This window comes from Sapajus apella, unplaced genomic scaffold (assembly GCF_009761245.1).
Source record: "Sapajus apella isolate SASKATOON/1434 unplaced genomic scaffold, GSC_monkey_1.0 scaffold2, whole genome shotgun sequence".
Taxonomy (NCBI): domain Eukaryota; kingdom Metazoa; phylum Chordata; class Mammalia; order Primates; family Cebidae; genus Sapajus; species Sapajus apella.
Window position 1 is genome coordinate 7432373 of NW_022436942.1, and position 17884 is coordinate 7450256.

General features: G+C 38.0%; 1 protein-coding gene across 1 annotated transcript in view; it reads left to right on the forward strand.

The window, feature by feature from the left end:
* Positions 1 to 3922: 3922 nt before the first annotated feature.
* GYS2 (glycogen synthase 2) overlaps positions 3923 to 17884 on the forward strand; it is a 57731-nt gene continuing 43769 nt past the window's right edge. The window contains exon 1 of the mRNA XM_032287656.1: positions 3923 to 4359. Within this exon, the coding sequence (XP_032143547.1) occupies positions 4239 to 4359 (121 nt within the window). The 5' untranslated portion in view covers positions 3923 to 4238. The remainder of the gene's footprint in view (positions 4360 to 17884) is intronic.

Here is a 17884-nt window from a genome sequence, read left to right on the forward strand (position 1 = left end):
CATACATAATAAAGTACATACAAGCAATGGACAGATAAGAACATAAAATTATATAGAGATACTATATTGGAAAACAAAAGTACTCTCTCTAACCTTAAGAGGCAAAGACTAAATGCTAAATAACTAACTTTCATTTCTGCTTTCATGACATTTAGAAGAATATAGATATTATCTACCAAACGAATAAAGTTTTACATTCTAGAATTTGTGACTGATATGCAGGCTTCATAACCTCAGTCTCCAAGCCCCCCCCCCTTCTACTTCTCAACACTCTATTTTTTTTGTTGTTGCACAAAGTCCCCTGCTTAAAACCTTCCAATGACTTCCTACTACAACCAAAATAAAATCCAAGCTCTTGACCAGCTTCTCTATGACCCATTTCCGGCTTTCCTCTGACCTCATTCCCTCCAGAATTCCCTTCATTTATTATGCTTTTGACTTTAGCCGCATTGGTCTTCTTTCCGTTCCTGTAAGGGTTAAAGGCTTTGCTATCACTTCTCTCAGATCTTCAAATGTGGCCACTTTCTCATCATTTATATCCTAATTCAAATATCGCTTGCTCAGAAGGGTCTTTCTTGACTTCCCCAGCTAAAGCACTCATTTCTACTCAATAGCACTCTCTATTATTTGCAGTTTTTCTTCTCCAAAAATTTAGCAGCACCTGAAATAACTATTTGTTTACAAGATTAATGTGTATGTGTCCACATGAAGGCAGAGACTACCGTTTATTGAAAATATTCTCGGTGGTGACAATAGTAGCATATAGTAGGTGCTCCATAAATATGTTAACTAAGTCATTCGGGTTATGCAGGTGCAGGCTAGTCAAGCCCTGGAGGTCTAAGGGCTTTTTGGAAGACTGCGAAGAAGATTCCAAAATGTCAAAGCAAATGTGTGGTTTTCTAAATGTATCTAGTGACCTCTGCTGGAATACTTGTTCTTACTTGCCCTCTCACCTCTTTTCATTGGGAGATTAAATGTTAGCATAAGTATTAAATTTGGCATCAGGGACTTCTAAGAGTGCTTCCTCAACTTGGAGAAAACCCTTCTCCCTTTCTGTCTGGATGACTGTTCTCTTTCTGCTCCCATCTCATCGATTTGTGCTTTTAGCACAAACATTATAGATGAGTGTTCAGGAATATGGGAAGAAGAGAAATTTCCCTGATTCCTCTTCAAATCTATTACACAAATGACTGCCTTTCTCTGCACAAATATCTGAAAGAAGGCAATTCATCCAGATACTATGAATATACGCAAATATATCCAGCTCATGGATATACTTCATATGGTTCCATTCATTTTATCTCTCTTAATGAACAACTTTGAAAATGGTATTCACCTTTAGCAAGCAAAGAATCGGCAAAGGATGTTCTCACGTTGAGAATAACTGGATCAAGAGGGATCCCTCAAAGATCCCTACTATGAGGGATCGTTAGGAGCTGTGGTGTGGCTGAGAGTGCTGGTACTTGACACAAAAATGCCAAATGGTAACTAAAGACTAGAAATTTCAAAAAATCAAAATAATGAGTGCGAATATGTGAAACAATCATGTGTATTTCACTCATTTATATGATTAAACTTTTGCTGTTTACTCATCTTATGTATGGTGTGGCTATATGTGTACATGTATTACAGAAAATGTGTAAACACAAATAAACAAAAATACCACATAAATATCAATCATAATTACTACCCGTTAAAGACAATCATTGTAAGAGTTTTCACATGCAGCCTCCCCGTCTTTTGTTTATGTCTATTCCAGCCTTCTGTTACATATACATCATGAACAGAGGTATATAGTACATTTTTACAAAATTATATCAGTCATACTACTTTTTTTATTTTACATCCTACCTATTTTCATTTAGGATGTTATAAAATATATTCATTGATCTTAAGGTCATTTTTCTGAAAAACTTTTTTTCTGTAATTGAGCAATTGATTAGGTAACATATACAGGTGGTACAACATTAAAAAAAAAAAAAGAAAACTAAAGTCTCCTTTTTGCCTCTTTCCTCTTCAGTGGTAACCTCTGAATTAGAGAAAGCTTTTACTAGACGATCATACGTGTTATAAAAAAGGCTGAGACTACTAAAGTGGTTGGCTTAGTACCAGGCACTATGTGAAGTGACTTATTCAGATTACCTCATCCTCATCCCCATTTTTTCAAGAAAACCAAAACTTAGGTAAGAAATTGGCTCAAGTTTACACAGCAGATAAGTGGTGCCACAAGTGCCTAACTCACAACTAATCAGTTGATACCTGGAACAGATGTAAATAAATCAGCCTTATGGTACATGCTGGAGAATTTGTATCAGTGCTCCTGTGGCCCGTGTGACACTAGATGAACCAATCTCAAGGCTGCTGGAACAGAACACTGCAAACGTGAAACTCTGTCACCACACTGTCATCCCATTCTCACTCCTGTCAACATGTCCTTAGGTTTGGTTTTACTGGAATGTGTACTTGCAGGACTCTCAGAGATATGTCAACATAAGCAAACCATTTTATAAAGAGGACAATCATTTGATCATTTGGGCTCATACAATCAATCAACTTCTATTTTCCTACTTGATTTTTTTAATTGGTCATAGAATCTTTTTCTCACAATGCAAACAAATGGATAATAAGCTATGTACTTAAAGTTATTTTTCTGGACAAAGATAAGAATCAAATGTGTCACAAAATCATGGAAGACGTTTATTTATTTTAGTTTTAATTAAATTTTAAGAGATGTGGTCTCACTAGATTGTTCAGTTTGGCCTTAAACTCCTCGGTTCAAATGATTCTTCTCCCTCAGCCTCCTGAGTAGCTGGGGACAACAGGTGTGTACTACCCCATCTGGCTGACATATTTAATCTATTTGACTTACATAGATTTACTAATGTAATATAATGAAATGTAGTTCTGCCCCTCTTGAGTCACTAAAACAGGCACAAGTCAATAAAACCAAGTGTACAGAAAATAATTTAAAGCCTAATAAAAGGTACAAAAATAGTATTAACAAGTAACAAATTACTGACAATTCTGATCGTAATTCTAATGTGAAGGATATTTTGTATGAGCTTCGATTCCACTGCTCTAGAGAATAATACTGTAAAAATATTGAATTTAGCTAAATCTGTAAAGATGACTCAAAATTAAGCTTGTTTGCGAATCACCAATTCTCCATAGGTACAATATCAGATATGTGTGTATGGGTGTGTAAATAAATTGAAACATACATATTTACATACATAGAAACACAGGGAAAAGCAAATATATGCCATTTACCTGCAATCTGATCCTGATGATATTTTAGAACCTAATTTCTTTTGCAATTTTCTTTCCATGTTTGAACATTTACATTCACTGAATTATTCTTTATCAATTTTAATATTTGAAGAAAATGTACAAACATGACAAAGATTAATTTGTACTACCTCATTATAATTATGGATTGATGATTATTGACCAGTTAAAATTACATTCTTTTCATGTTACACCCAAAGACACACTGAAATTTATGCTTTTTCACAGGGAAAATTTTAAGAAAAGTAATTAAGAAAAGGGGGAATCAAGATCTATGGCCATCACCAAAATTCAATTTGTAAGTGTAGAATAAAATAACTAGGAATATTTTTTTAAAAGCTCTAGAAATAGGAATCAAAAAAAAGAAGAATACTTAGGAAATTCAAAGGGATTTAAAGCATAAAAATGTGTCCCAATCAGTCTACATAATTATAGTGAGACCGAATTATTCTTTATCAGTTATTCTTTATCAATTTTAATAATTAGAGGCCCACAAACTGTATGAGGGGAGTTGCTAATATTGGATCACTTTGGAAATGATGAAATAAGCATTGGTGATTGTATGAATCTAGGAGTCTGGTCAAAAGGACAAGGGCTAAAAGGCTGGACTTGGGTCATGCCCTGCCTATCTCACGAGGTGCTTACCTATGCCCTGAATCAGAGAATTTTTCTGTTGACAGCTCTGGATTGTTTGGGTAGATACTGATAGGGTAGACACTGTCCTCACAACACCTGTCCAGAAAGACAGGAAAGAGGAGGAAGAAGTCCTCCTTCCACCAGGAATTCTCTGGGAAGCACATAAGATTTCACGCTACTAGTTTATTCCCAAGAGAAGCTACCACAACCTGGTAATTACCAGCTCTAACTTTTGTGTCTCTAAGTGCACCTCTCCTGGAATTACAACTAAGTGAAACAGGGATTCAAAGGAGTCTCAGAGGACTGCAGGAAGAATGCTTCGAGGCCGATCCCTGTCTGTGACATCCCTGGGTGGGCTTCCCCAGTGGCAAGTTGAGGAACTTCCTGTGGAGGAGTTACTGCTCTTTGAAGTTGCTTGGGAAGTGACCAATAAAGGTTTGTACTGCTCCTTGAAGGTGGGTATTTGCTAGGTGACTGCAGAATGTGGAGTAACCTTTCACAGATGATTCTCTAGTGATAACCAATTCCCAGTGAACGAGGAAAGCATTTAAATGGAATGTAAATTTAGGCTACATTTAACCTTGTCCATTACAACAGGCTATGAATACAGACTTGTGTATGTGTTGAAGAGGGAGAAAATTGAAAATATTAGCTGTTGCCATGGGAATTGCATTTAAATTAAAATTTCAAATCCATATTGTGACAAAATGGAAATAAAAAGTTAATATTTATATTTTCTGTTTTAAAATTTTTCTCAGCAAAATAGTATAATTAAACATTTTATTTTAGGAAGATGAATATGTGATTAGAACCAGATGGAAACTTTAACTCTACATTCTCTTAGTGATTATATGAAATACTTAATAATGCTTCTAACTCACAATTAGCCTGGAGTAAAAGTTTTAATAGAAGCTTCTCAAAAGGTAAAATGCTATGCTCCTATTCAGAAGAATGAAAGTAATTTTTCTTCAATGCTATGTTTATGTAGAAATTATAAAATAAAGAAAATTAAATTGGTAAAGATAAACCAATTTGTGAGTGAGGTATAACCTCATTTGTGCTGGGTAGGAGAAGGCAAGGTAGAGATCCACAATGTAAATGATTTTTAAAGTAAAGACATCTATAACTCGATCAAGACAATTGCAGTTTGGCTAAATAAATAAATAAATAGAAAATAAAGACATCCATAAAATTATAAAACAATTCCTTGTGGATTTATATTCTCTAGTTTAAAAGTGTCAAGACTATTGAGGAACATTAGCAAAGAAAAAGTAATGGTTTTGAGGCTGAGTTCATTGTTCGTAGCCTGGAGACAAAACTCTCCTTAAGGCTATTAACTCCCCATGAGCTCACAATCTAGGCCCTGCAGGTCTCTCCCATCTTCTCTCATACTCCTCTCCTTTTCCCTCTCTGAGCCCCGCTCAGATCTTTGAACAGAGAACACTTCTGTGTCTTGGCATATATAGTTCTCTCATATACAACACTTTCTCCCCTTTAGCTATTAATCCTTCAAGTGTCAGCTCAAACGTCTCTTCATCAGAGAGGTTTTTCCCAAATCTAGCTAAACTAGATTAGAAACCACGTCCCACTCCACTGTACACTGTGGAGTCTTAGAACACCTTGTTCTCTTAGTCTCGCACTCATCACATTTGACTGCACTATATGTTCAATGTCTATCTTCTACAAATTTGTCAATTCTTGAAGATTGGGAATCAGTTTTGTATTCTTAACTCTATGTCCCTCATCTCTTAGTGCCTGATACCTAATAGACCCTTGATGAATCCTTATCAAATAACAAATAAAAGCAATAAATTTCAAGGTTAATATTAACAAACAAATAAGTTCTGAGAAGACCACACTTTGATCAGCTTCCTGAAGGCCCCTGCGATTGTCATAAAGAACAAGTGCTCTAAATTTCGCTGCCAAGCCACTGGGCTCTTCTTTGTTAACACAGAAGTTTTCCAAATGGCTTTTCCCTAGAGCAGAATGAAAAGGATTCCATCCTTCCCAAGACGCAATGATGTTTCTCTTTTGTTATACAGTTTTTGTTCTTCTTCTTTTTCCCACCCGCCACCACTTTTAAAGTTCCATCGAGGCCAGGCACGGTGGCTCACAACTGTAATCTCAACACTTTTCAAGGCCGAGGCGGGAGAATTGCTTGAGCCCAGGAGTTGGATACCAGCCTGGGGAACATAGGGAAACCCTGTTTCTACAGAAATTTAAAAAATGTCTGTAGCCGGCCATGAAGGCTCACGCCTGTAGTCCTAGCTACCTGAGAGGCAAAAGCGGGAGGATCACTTGAGTCCAGGTGTTCTAGTGAGGCGGAAGTGAGCCAAGATTGCACCGTTGCACGCCAGCCTGGGCGACAGAGTGAGACCCTGTTTCAAAAAACCAAACAGAAGCAAAAAGATCCATCAATTTGTTCCTTCCTTCCTTTACTTACTATCTTGCTGTCTGTGGGCTCTAAAGTCAGACTGCCTGATTTGGAATTCCAACTCCACCATTACCTAGGTAATGCTAAAATTTTATTGCATAGCCTCTCCATGCCTCAATTTCTCCATCTATAAAATAAAGATAGCAGCATCTTCTTGTAAAGCTGTGAAAATTAAAAGAAATACCAATTGTAAATCACTTGGAACTGTGCCTAGCATTTAATAAACACTCTGTAGGTATTAGCTTATCATTCTTTCCTTATAAAATTTATTCATAGAATGAGGAAGTTAGCTCATTTTTCACTTTGAATGAGTCCATAACTCATTTTCAAACACAAAAGTGAAAAGAATAGAAAAAAATACGTATACATCAATGTTACTCCAATCACGGGATACACAGTAATTAGGATTTCTTTGCCTGGTGTGGATATGCCAACGGCCATGTCAATGTCATCTCAAGCTGTTATCACACCACATGAAACACACAATCTATGTAAAAACTAAGCTTGGTTGCACAGCTTCAAGGTAAGCACTAGTCTACTCCTTTCTCTTTCAGCATGCCATGTCTATGCTCATTTCATACAAAATATTTGGAGCTGCCATTGTAGGTATAATCAGTGGCAGTGCAGGGGGTCTTGCTCAAAGTGTGAGTATCACCTCCCATTGCCAAGATTGCAGCTGCTTTGATTTTAACTGAGGACCTAGAAAAATACGGGGAACACAAATATTTGCTGACCATTGTCACAAGTAGCACCTGATCTCCTTCCTACCAGACCTGCTGCCTTATAAAATGATGTTCTAACTGTATAATGACTTCCTCTGCTTCTGCAACTGTGTTTTGAAACAGGAGGGTCAGACTGGTAGCCACACACACTGAAATAGCCGTATGACTTCCAAAGTCTGTAATTTTTAAGCATTTACAAAATAGTGAAGTTTCTCTATATGCGTATAATATGTATGAGTGTGTGTGTGTGTATACATACATATATATATATATATATATATATATAGAGAGAGAGAGAGAGAGAGAGATACTTATTTTGGCTGATATCCATTCTATACTGCTTTGAAATAGTGATTTTAGTAAATTTGCAGTGTTGCCAGATGATGACTTAGGGTTTTAACCACCTCATTGTTATATGTACCGTGGTAGCTTATCTTTTCTTTCACATGAAAGGTGTGATACTTTGTCCTCACACTAAACATAGCCCCCATGTTGTTCCAGGAAAATAGAGATCAATAAAATACAAAGTACTTATTTGAAAGTGAAGGTTAAGTTCAAATTCAACAACCTACATTGTGGTAAAATGACAATTCATTAATGATATTGAGTGATTTTTTTTCAAAATGTCAGAATAAAACTATTTATTTGCTGATTTAAAGAAAATGTGTTGGTAAATTTCCTTGGTTTATACCCTGAATTTGAAAATGGGAATGACCTTGTCTCTATGCTATTGCATTCGCTTATATTCTAGCTTGCTAAGAAAGAACTTGGGGCAAAGTGTGCTGTATAAACAGTAAAAACTGAGGTAAAAATATGGGGAGGACAGAAAAAGGCTAAAATGGTGTTGGAATATAAGAAGTAGCAGTAAAGACTGTTACAGCAAGACTGTACAGGGGAAAGTCTGGAGGGACAAAGATTTATTTACAATCAGGCCTCAACCAATATGAGATGGACTTTCTCTTATTAATATATTTATGAGGTACATGTGGCATTGTGTTACATGCATATAATGCATAATGATCAAGTCAGGTATTTGGGGTATTTATCACCTCAAGTATTTATTATTTCTGTGTGTCGGGAGCATTTCAAGTCCTCTCTTCTACTATTTTGAAATATACAATATATTGTTGTTAACTATAATCACCCTATTTTGCTATCAAACATCAGAACTTATTCCTTCTATCTAACTGTGTGTTTGTTTCCATTAATCAACTTCTCTTCATCTCCCTTCCTCCCACAACCTGCACACCCTTCTCTGCCTCTGGTATCTATCATTCTGTTCTCTACCTGCATGACATCAACATTTTTAGCTCCCACATATCAATGAGAACATGCAAAATTTGTCTTTCTATGCCTGGCTTATTTCACTTAACATAAAGACCTCCAGTTTTATCCATGTTGCTGCAAATGACAGGATTTTATATTTTTATGGCTGAATACTATTCCATTGTGTGTATATATCACATTTTCTTCATTCATCTATTGATGGACACTTACAATGATTCCATATCTTTGCTAATATGAATCATGCTGCAATAAACAGTGTAGTTGAGGTATCTGTTTATTATTCTGAATTCTTTTTCTTTGGATAAATACCCAGGAATGGGATTGCTGGACCTTATGATAGTTCAATTTTTAGTTTTTTTTTTTTTGAGACGAAGTTTCGCTCTTGTGACCCAGGCTGGAGTGCAATGGCGCGATCTCGGCTCACCGCAACCTCCGCCTCCTGGGTTCAGGCAATTCTCCTGCCCCAGCCCCCTGAGTAGCTGGGATTACAGGCACGCGCCACCATGCCCAGCTAATTTTTTGTATTTTGTATTTTTAGTAGAGACGGGGTTTCACCATGTTGACCAGGATGGTCTCGATCTCTTGACCTCGTGATCCACCCGCCTCGGCCTCCCACAGTGCTGGGATTACAGGCTTGAGCCACCGCGCCCGGCCAATTTTTAGTTTTTTGGTAAATCCCCATACTGTTTTTCATAGCAGCTGTACTAATCTGCATTCTTGCCAATAGTGCCTAAGAGTTCCTTTTCCTTCACATTCTTGCCAGCATGAGTCATTTATTTATTTTAATCATGACGATTCTAACTGGCATAAGACAATATCTCATTGTAGTTTTGACTTGCATTTCCCTGGTGATTAGTAATGTTGAGCATTTTCCCCATACCCGTTTGGCATTTCTATGTCTTCTTTTGAAAAATGCCTATTCATGTCTTTTGCTCATTTTTTAATGAGATTATTTGATTTCCACTGTTGAATTGTTGAGTTTCTTATATATTCTGGATATCAGTTCCTTGTCAAATGAATAGTGTGCAAATATTTTCTTGCATTCAACAGGTTGTCTCTTCACTCTGTTGATTGTTTCTTTTACTGTGCAGATGCATTTTAGTTTAAAATAGTCCCATTTGTCTATTTTTGCTTTTGTTGCCTGTGCTTTTGAGGTCTTAGCCATAAAATCTTTGCCCAAACCAATGTCTTGAAGTGTCTCCTTCATGTTTTCTTCTAGTAGTTTTATAGTTTCAGGTCTTATATTTAAGTTTTTAATCTATCTTGAATTAACGTTTCATACGGCAAGACATAGGGATTGTATTAGGCCACTTTTGCATCACTCTAAAGAAGTATCTTAGGCTGAGTAATTAATAAAGTAAAGGTTGTTTAGGAAACGTGGCACCTACATCTGCTTGGCTTCTGGTGAGGCCTTAGGAAGCTTTTATCCACGTTGGAAGGCAAAGCAGGAGCAGGTATATCACATGACAAGAGAAAGAGCAAGAGAGAGAAGGGGAAGGTCCCAGACTTACTTACTTACTTAATTAATTAATCAATTTATTTATTTTCTTGAGACAGAGTCTCACTCTGTTGCCCACAATGGAGTGCAGTGGAGCAATCTTGACTAATTGCAACCTCCAACTCCCAGGTTCAAGTGATTCTCATGCCTCTGCCTCCCGAGTAGCTGGGCCTATAGGCATGTGCCATCACACCTGGCTAATTTTTACATTTTTAGTAGAGATGGGATTTCAACATGTTGGCCAGGGTGGTTTCAAACTCCTGATCTCTAGTAATCTGCCCACCTTGGCCTCCCAATGTGCTGGGATTAAAAGTGTGAGGCATCAAAACTAGCCCTAGACTCTTCTAAACAGATATGTGAACTAAATGAGCAAGAAACCAAGGAGACAATGCTAGGCCATTCATGAGGGATCCTCTCCCATGATCCAATCACCTCCTACAAGCCTCATCTCCAACAGTTGGGATTACATTTTTTTTGAGGCTCATGTAAAACATCTTTATTTTTAATTTTAAAAATTATGTATATATTATTATTTTATTTTTCCATAAGTTATTGGGGTACAGGTGGTATTTGGTTACATGAGTAAGTTCTTCAGTGGTGATTTGTGAGATTTTGGTGCACCTATCACCCGAGCAGTATACTGCACCCTATTTGTAATCTTTTATCCCTTACCCTCCTCCCACGCTTCCCTCAAGTCCCCAGAGTTCATTGTATCATTCTTATGCCTTTGCGTCCTTATAGCTTAGCTCACACGTAAGCACATACAATTTTTACTTTTCCATTCCTGAGTTACTTCACTTAGAATAATAGTCTCCAATCTCACCCAGGTCACTGCAAATGCAGTTAATTCATTCTTTTTTATGGTTGAGTAGTAGTACGTCATATATACATATGCCACAGTTTCTTTATCCATTCATTGACTGATGGGCATTTGGGTTGGTTCCACTATTTTGCAATTGTGAATAGTGCTGCTATCACATGCATAGGCAAGTATCTTTTCCTATAATGACTTCTTTTCCTCTGGGTAGATACCCAGTGTGGGATTGCTGGATCAAATGGTAGTTCTACTTTTATTTCTTTAAGGAATCTCCACAGTTTTCCATAGGGGTATTACTAGTTTACTGGTAATTTTTGTTTTTAATTCTGTTTATGTTGTGTATCATGTTTATTGACTTGTGTATGTCAAACCATCCCTGCATCCTGGTATGGAACCCACTTGATCATGATGGATTATCTCTTTGTTGTGTCGTTGAATTTGGTTATCTAGTATTTTGTTAAGGGTTTTAGCAGGGCTTCAGGGATGTGGAGATGCAGATGACATTGGGGTCCAAGGAAAGATGTCATCTGATGGGGGCTTGGCTCTCAAAATGGCACCTTGCTGCCTAGGAATGGGGATGCCGGGGTGGGACCCAGGAAAAGCTCCTTCTTTGGAGCAATGCCTTTGTGTGATTGCTAGGCAGTTTCTTATGTTAGTTTCAAGGCCCACGTGGTCAAGGGACTCTCCCGTGGCTAGGATTCCTGGAGTCCATAATGGAGATGTGGACCACTGGGAGTCACTCACTTACCTTTCCGTGCACTGGGGAGCCTCTCTGGGCTCAGAAAGGAACCCTACTAGGTAGGCTTCCTTGCTTCCCTCCCCTTTATGGCCTTAGATGCTTTCTGTCACTTCTCTGTTGAATTCCATAATTCTCTCTTATATGGGATTTTTTGCTTACTATTTTGGTTCTTTGTGGAGGAGGCAAGTATCAGATGCCTTTAGTTAAGTCATCTTGAAGCCCCTCCCCTTGAAGTTTTTAAAGCTTTATGTTTTTATTTCTAATAGACTGAAAGGGTATAATCATATTTTAAATACTCTGAGGCTATATGGGGGCCTATCTGAAGGCCTCAGCTGTGTAAAAGAAGTAGCAAATTAATTATCTGTGTTTATCTTTTTATTTCATTTCCCAAATCAAATCATTTGTTTCTTCAAATAAAGAATTTTTCTTTCCCCCTTAAGTTATTCAGGAAATAAAAATGTTTGTATCCACCAAAGTGTATTTGAATTTGAAATACATAATCTAATAAACAAGGATGTTTTAAGATCTCTGAGCAAGATATTTAGTTGCAAATAAAAAGTTTTCAAAAATAAAAAATATCAATAAAGCATTTAATAAATGTTTACCTTCAGAAACCTATGGTATATTCTCTTGGAAAAGATGAAGATGAAGAAAATAAGCCTACAGAAGAGGAGAAATTCTTTGGAAATTTTGCATTTTTGTGGATAGTGGTTTTGAAGAAAGCTTAGATATATTTAAATATGTTGCTAAGATGTAACTCCCACACTTTAAAGAAAAGTTCTTCATTTTAGTTGCCCTTACAAATTGGCTAAATTTATTTTTCCTCAACAAATAATTTTGATGGTTCCTAAAATTGTCCAGAATTTGAGGAAATATTTAGGTGTAATAGATGACATCAATTTATGTTGATTTTAGTCATTGTTGGATGGTTAAGTGAATCATGTCTGTTCTTGTCCAGTCTAGAAGCTTCTGCTTCCAAGTTTTATATATCCTCCTCACGTGTTCCATTCTGTCCTCATCACGTGGCATTTGACCTGTGATTCGATAGTGTCCTTATTATCAGACTCTGCTCAATGACAGTTTAAACTTTTTCTGATGCAGTAAAAAGCTTTTCCTTAAAGATAAAATTCTTAAGGACAATTAGTTTGTGTAGGCTCATATGAAACTTGCTTGCATTTTGGAGTTATATTAGCTCTTCTCTTTTATAAATTAATAAAGCCTATTGTTACCACATAATAGCCTCAACATTTGCCTTTTGTGTCTCACCTTTCAAAAGGCAATTTTACAAAAAGTGTATTTTGCATGGCTCAGGCTTAATGTCTTCAGATGCAATTCTAACTTGTGGCCATTGATGGTGACTCTTGATAAGATTTACTATGTAAAGTATAAGTTGCTGGAATAATACATTTGAGAATATAGTAGCTATCAAAGCCTGTATTCTGACGAATTGGAATATGTTTTGAAAGATAGCAGTGAAAAATAAGAAGCAGCTTTCTTCTCAATATGTAAGTAACAAAGTTGCTCTTTGCAATTGAGTTGAAGATTGTTGCCAGGATCATATTAATTCCAGGATTTCACATAGGATTTCTTGAGTCATCCACTTGCTCTAGCTCATGGACAAAGTATTGCTCAAGTAATTGACAGACTATTTGTGTATTCTCAAGTCATTATTGTTTAGCACTGTCATGGGAAATAACCTGCCTAAATTTACTGGAGGTCTTCCTCCCCTCACCCCTCCCTGTATCCTCCTAAGTGGTTCTCCTTTTCAATCCTATTACTCTTTCCTTGCACACTCTGCTTCCAGTTTAGGGTCTTGGCTCTAACCAATACCTCTGCCTAAAAATTCATCTTCATGACATCCATTTGCCCAGTTTCTTCACCCTTTGTAATTACCCCACTGAGTGACATCTTACTTGCTCAATTAGACCTTTCCAGTCAGGTCTAATTTATTTTATATTTTTAAAATTTATATATATTCAGAAAGTATGTACTAATTCATTTTCATGCTGCTAATAAAGACATCCCTGAGACTGGGTAATTTACAAAGGAAAAAGGTTTAATTGGTTCACAGTTCCACAGGGCTGGGGAGAGCTCAGGAAACTTACAATCGTGGCAGAAGAGGAAACAAAAATGTCCTTCTTCACATAGAAGCAGCAAGTAGAAGTGCCGAGCAAAAGAGGAAAAGGCATCTTACAAAACCATCAGATCTTGTGAGAACTCACTATCACAAGAACAGCATGAGGATAACTATCTCCACGATTCCATTACCTCCCTCCAGGTCCCTCCTACAACACGTGGGGATTATGGGAACTACAATTCAAGATGATATCTGGGTGGAGACATAGCCAAGCTGTATCAGAGTACAAATGCAGGTTTCTTACATACATATGTTGCATAGGGATGAAGTCTGAGCTTTTAGTGGATCATTACCTGAAAAGTGAACATTGTATCCAATAAGTAGTTTTTCAGTCCCCACCCTACTCCTATCCTGCCACCTTTTTTTAGTCTCAATTGTCTATTGTTGCATTCTGTATATCTATGCACACAGATTGTTTAGCTCCCACTTATAAGTGAGAACATGCCATGTTTGACTTTCTGTTTCTGAGTTATTTCACTGGGGATAATGTCATCCATTTCTATCCATGTTGCTACAAAAGACATGACTTCATTCTTTTATATGGCTAAGTAGTATAAATAAATAAATAAATATCTCACATACACATACACATACACATACATATATATACATATATGTGTGTGTGTGTGTGTGTGTATATATATAAAACATTTCTTTATCCAGTCCTCCACTGATGGACATTTAGGTTGATTCCATATCTTTGATATTGGGAACAGTGCTTCTTTGAACATACTAGTGCAGATAACTTTCACTTTGGGTACATATCCAGTAGTGGGATTGTGGTTTTGAATGGTGGTTCTGTTTCCAGTTCTTCGAGAAATCTTCACACTGTCTTCCATAACAGTAATTTACATTGTTACCAGCAGTATATAAGTGTTTTCTTGTCTCCACATCCCCACCAACATCTGTTGTTTTTGAACTTTATAATAGTAGCCATTCTGACTGGCATGAGGAGGTATCACATGGTGGTTTTAATTTGCATTCTTTGATGATTAATGATGTTGAGCATTTTTGTCATGTTTATTGGCCACTTGTATGTCTTCTTTTGGAAAATGTCTGCTCAGGTCCCAAGCTGTATTTGTCAGGGTTCTCTAGAGAGACATATAGATAAAGTAGATAGATAGCTAGATAGATAGGTATAGATATAGATATAGATATAGATGACATAGATATAAAAGGGAGTTTTTAAGTAGTTTTAACTCACAAAATCACAAAGTCCCACAATAGGCCATCTGCAAGCTGAGGTGCAAGTCCCAAAGCCAAAGAACTTGGAGTTGAATGCTCAAGGGCAGGAAGCATCCAGCATGGGAGAAGGATGTAGGCTGGGAGGCTAAGTCAGTCTAGACTTTTCACATGTTTCTTTCTGCCTGCTTTATATCCTGGTGCACTGGCAACTGGTTAGATGGTGCCCACCTAGGTTAAGGATGGGTCTGCCTTTCCCAGCCCACTGACTAAAATGTTAATCTCCTTTTGCAACACCCTCACAGTCACACCCAGGATCAATACTTCATGTCCTTCAATCCAATCAAGTTGACACTCAGTATTAATCATCTCAAGTCCAACCCTTGTCAACTTGAACCAATTCACATCTCCTGAGATCATATATTATCTTCAAATAAAGACAGAAATAAGGTCATAATTACGCCTAACATACTATAACTATCCTTTGTGCAACTGAAAACACATCAATCCCCAATGCAAATGCTACTACGTAAAGCTAACTATACTTAAATGCTGATATGAAGTCCATAAATCTTATGCCACATGATAAAGGGAAAAGGAAATAAAATGAAGATATTTTCTTAGTACAAGTGTATACATACACAAAGATGTTTTTAACAAAAGAAGGAGGAAACACTCATGACAATTACAGTCCTCGTATCTGCAACTGGTCACGTGGTTGATGACTACCTTCTGCTACTACACATTCTGTATTCCCTTTGCCTTCAGCAAACACCTCAGCAGGTCTTGTTTTTTTTTTTCCTGGTGGGATGACCCAAACCTTCATTTGTAGTCCCGCCTGGATTGGGCTGTTGTAATTTCCCATTGACCTTAATCACAGGGGATGGTAATACTAAGAGATGCCCTAATGGATCTCCCGTATTCTATGCATGCTCTTCCTTACCACCATTGTGGAGCAGTAGACTGATTTCATCTTGATAGCCTGGGTCAATCACCCTAGCCAACACTGTCACTCTTTTCTTAACCTGTTGACTTAAAGGTAGGAGGAGCCCAAAGTATCCAGGTGGCAATCTTAACTTCTTTAATGGAATCGTTATTCACCTGGTGGCAGTGTTCCTCCCTCTGGAACTAAGAACTTTAGGCCAGCAGAACATAATGTTATGGGAATAGGAAGCAAAAATATTTCTAGTGGAATACTAGGGGTGATAGTGAGTGGTGCCACTTCCACTTCCACCCTTTTATTCCTGGACCCATGGATCCTGGCTATGGGAGAAACAGTGCCATATATTGGACACTGATTCAGAGCATACATGGTCTTCTGGAGAACTTTGTCCCAGCCCTGTTAAGTATTGTCACCTAGTTGGCATTGTAATTGTAACTTTAAAAGGCCATTCCACTGTTCTATCAATCTAGCTGCTTCAGGATGATGGGGAAAATGGTAAGACCAGTAAATTCCATGAGCATGAGCCCCCTGCTGTACTTGTTTCGCTGTAACATAAAGTGAGTGCCTTGGTCAGAGGCAGTGCTGTATGGAATACCATGATGGTGGATAAGGCATTCCATGAGTCCATGGATAGAAGCCTTGGCAGAAGCATTGCACACAGGGCAGGCAAGCCCATATCTGAAGTAAGTGTCTATTCCAGTGAGGGGCATGCCCTACAAAGGGGCTGTAGTGCTGCAGCTGTCCACTTTCAGGTGGTGCCTCCATGTCGTGCAGAACCATCTGTGGAGCAGGCCCTAGTCTTCTCTTCCTCTGTCAGCTGATCACAGGGAACTCCCCATGAGGCCATCGTTGCAGCCTGAGAGAGAGGGCAGGGTGGCAGGAGTGGAGACCATGGGCATTTGAACCACTTCCTCATGTAACTTACTTGTGCCTTCAGGATCTGCTCAAGCCCGATCACGTATATCCCACTTCCATTTGATGATGGAATGCTGCTGTGCACACAGACTTTATGGCTAGATGGGTCAGAAAGCACCCAGTTCATAGCACTTCAGGTCATATGGTGACTTGATGACCCTTAGTCAAACGTTCAGTTTCCATCAAAGCCCAGTTACAGGCCAAGAGCTGTTTTTCAAAAGGAGAGTAGTTATCTGCAGAAGATGGCAGAGCCTTGCTCCAAAATCCTAGAGGCATCCGCTGTGATTCACCTAGGGGGGGCTGCCAAAGGCTCCAAACAGCATCCCTATCTGTCGCTGACACCTCAAGCACCATTGGATCTGCTGCGTCATATGTCCCTAGTGAAAGAGAAGCCTGCACAGCAGCCTGGACCTGTTGCGGAGCCTTCTCCTGTTCTAGACCCCACTCTAAACTGGCAGCCCTTTGGGTCACTCGATAAGTGGGACAGAGTAACACACCCAAATCAGGAATGTGTTGCCTCCAAAATCCAAATAGGCCCACAAGGCATTGTGCCTTTTTCTTGGTTGTGGGAGGGGCCAAATGCAGCAAGTTATCCTTCATCTTAGAAGGAATATCTCAACAGACCCCACGCTATTGGACCCCTAGAAATTTTGCTGAGGTAGAAGTTCCCTGAATTTTAGTCAGATTTATTTCCCATCCTCTGGCATGCAAATGTCTCACCAATAAGTCCAGTGTGTTTGCTATTTCTTGCTCACTGGTCCCAGTCAGCATCAATGTAATGGACCAGTGTGATAACTTGTGGAAGTGAAAGATGATCAAGGTCTCTCCAAATAAGATTATGACACAAAGCTAGAGAGCTGATATACTCCTGAATTCATCATTTTCTTTCATAACTTTGTCCAGTGAACTTATGAGCAACCAACCAACTTCACTATGTTCCTTGATTCTCCACATGTTGTCAAAAGTATTATGTATAGAGTCACTAAATTCCTTGCCTCTCATAAACATTAAATCAGGAGTGTCAAATGCATTTATTTTACATAACTCTCTAAACAATTCATGCCAAGGACTATCAATGTTTTTCATACTATTAGAACAAGAGTCCTTAGAATTTTGGGTCTAATAATATTAAGCAGCCTACTCCAGAAACCCCAAAACCAATGAAAGAACTCCATGCTTAATATTCTGTTCCTCTAGAACCACTCCTGGTACCAAAATCTGTATTAGTGAGGGTTTTTTAGAGAGACAGAACTAATAGGATATATATATATATATATATATATATA